This window comes from Antrostomus carolinensis, unplaced genomic scaffold (genome assembly GCF_000700745.2).
Source record: "Antrostomus carolinensis isolate BGI_N321 unplaced genomic scaffold, ASM70074v2 scaffold36288, whole genome shotgun sequence".
Taxonomy (NCBI): Eukaryota; Metazoa; Chordata; class Aves; order Caprimulgiformes; family Caprimulgidae; genus Antrostomus; species Antrostomus carolinensis.
Genome location: NW_010333533.1, coordinates 14154 through 15495, shown reverse-complemented (window position 1 = coordinate 15495; position 1342 = coordinate 14154). Strand labels below are relative to the sequence as shown.

At 57.9% G+C, this 1342-nt stretch overlaps 1 protein-coding gene across 1 annotated transcript in view; it reads left to right on the top strand.

Moving 5' to 3' along the window:
- Positions 1-203: 203 nt before the first annotated feature.
- Positions 204-1342, top strand: part of LOC104529540 (SRC kinase signaling inhibitor 1-like) — a gene marked incomplete at its 3' end in the record, with an annotated part of 14246 nt that continues 13107 nt past the window's right edge. Inside the window, 3 exon segments of the mRNA XM_029086463.1 lie at positions 204-269; positions 506-698; positions 1058-1281. Of these exon segments, the coding sequence (XP_028942296.1) occupies positions 204-269; positions 506-698; positions 1058-1281 (483 nt within the window).

The window sequence follows — 1342 nt, the reverse complement described above, 5'->3', positions numbered from 1 at the left end:
ACCTTCCTGCTGCTTCTCTTCCCGAATAAGCCAGGCATTTATGTTTCCCGGGAGCTGGTTCATTGGTGTAATGGATGTGTAACCTCCTGTAATTGCGAAGGTTATTCCAGCACTTGCGTGCGAGCTCTGGCTCTGTCACTAGCGAGCTAATACTGGTTTTATTTCAAGAGATTTGCTGGTGGGGGAATTCAAAGGCACCTGGAATGATATCGGGAAGCTTTGAAATGCTGGAAAAACGTGAGCGAGTGATTGGAGGAGGTGAGGAGACTGTAAATGGTTGTACATGCTTAGAGCAGGAGATGGAGCTGGATCTGGACCACACCAGGTGCTGACTCAGCTGAGGATCCAGGACTGAGCATCCCTGGATGTGACTCAGCCTCGCTCGAGCCGGCACTGAGCTCTGGAGGGAAGGCAGGAACAGCACATCGCTGTGTCCCAGGGAGCAGAGCAGGGCTGGGGTACCTGCCACAGCTCTTCTCTCACCTCCTTCCCTCTCCCCTTCCAGACCAGGAGCTCCCGACACTCCCAGGGCTCCCAGCCCGGCTTGGCCGATCAAGCCAAACTCTCCTTCGCCTCGGCCGAGTCCTTGGAAACCATGTCAGAAGCGGAGCTGCCCTTGGGGTTCAACAGGATGAACCGATTCCGGCAGAGCTTGCCCTTGTCCCGGTCCACCAGCCAGACTAAGCTGCGATCACCAGGTACCCCTGAGGCTTGGTGTCCCCTGGGATGGGCATCAAGTACCTGTCTGGTCACCACCAACGTCCCTGCCCACCTCTGCGGGCAGATGCCAGCGTGTGCTGGGGATGGGATTGGTTGGTATCTGCCCAAATAACCCCAAGAGGAGCTGGGGACACTGCATGGGGGATTGAGCTGCCTTTGGCCTCGCTGCTCCAGGGTGAGCTTGGGTGGCCAGAGGTCCCTGAGCCCTTGGTTGGGTGCACAGAGAGACCTCCAAGCCAGGGGGCAAACATGGATCACTGGCCTCAGCACATCTTCAGCGTTGCATGGAGAAGGGATGCGAACACACCTCACCACCTTCCGCTCCCTCTGCTTCCAGGGGTCCTTTTCCTGCAGTTTGGGGATGAGACAAGACGTGTCCACATCACCCACGAGATCAGCAGCATGGACACCCTGCACGCCCTCATTGTCCACATGTTCCCCCAGAAGCTCACCATGGGGATGCTGAAATCTCCCAACACGGCCATCCTCATCAAGGACGAGTCCCGCAATGTCTTCTACGAGCTGGAGGATGTCCGGTGAGTGGGGAGGGGTTCAGGAAGGGTGGGTGTGGATGCAGTCCTGGGGCTGGGACGTGCTGGGGACTCAGTGGCTGGGTGGGCTG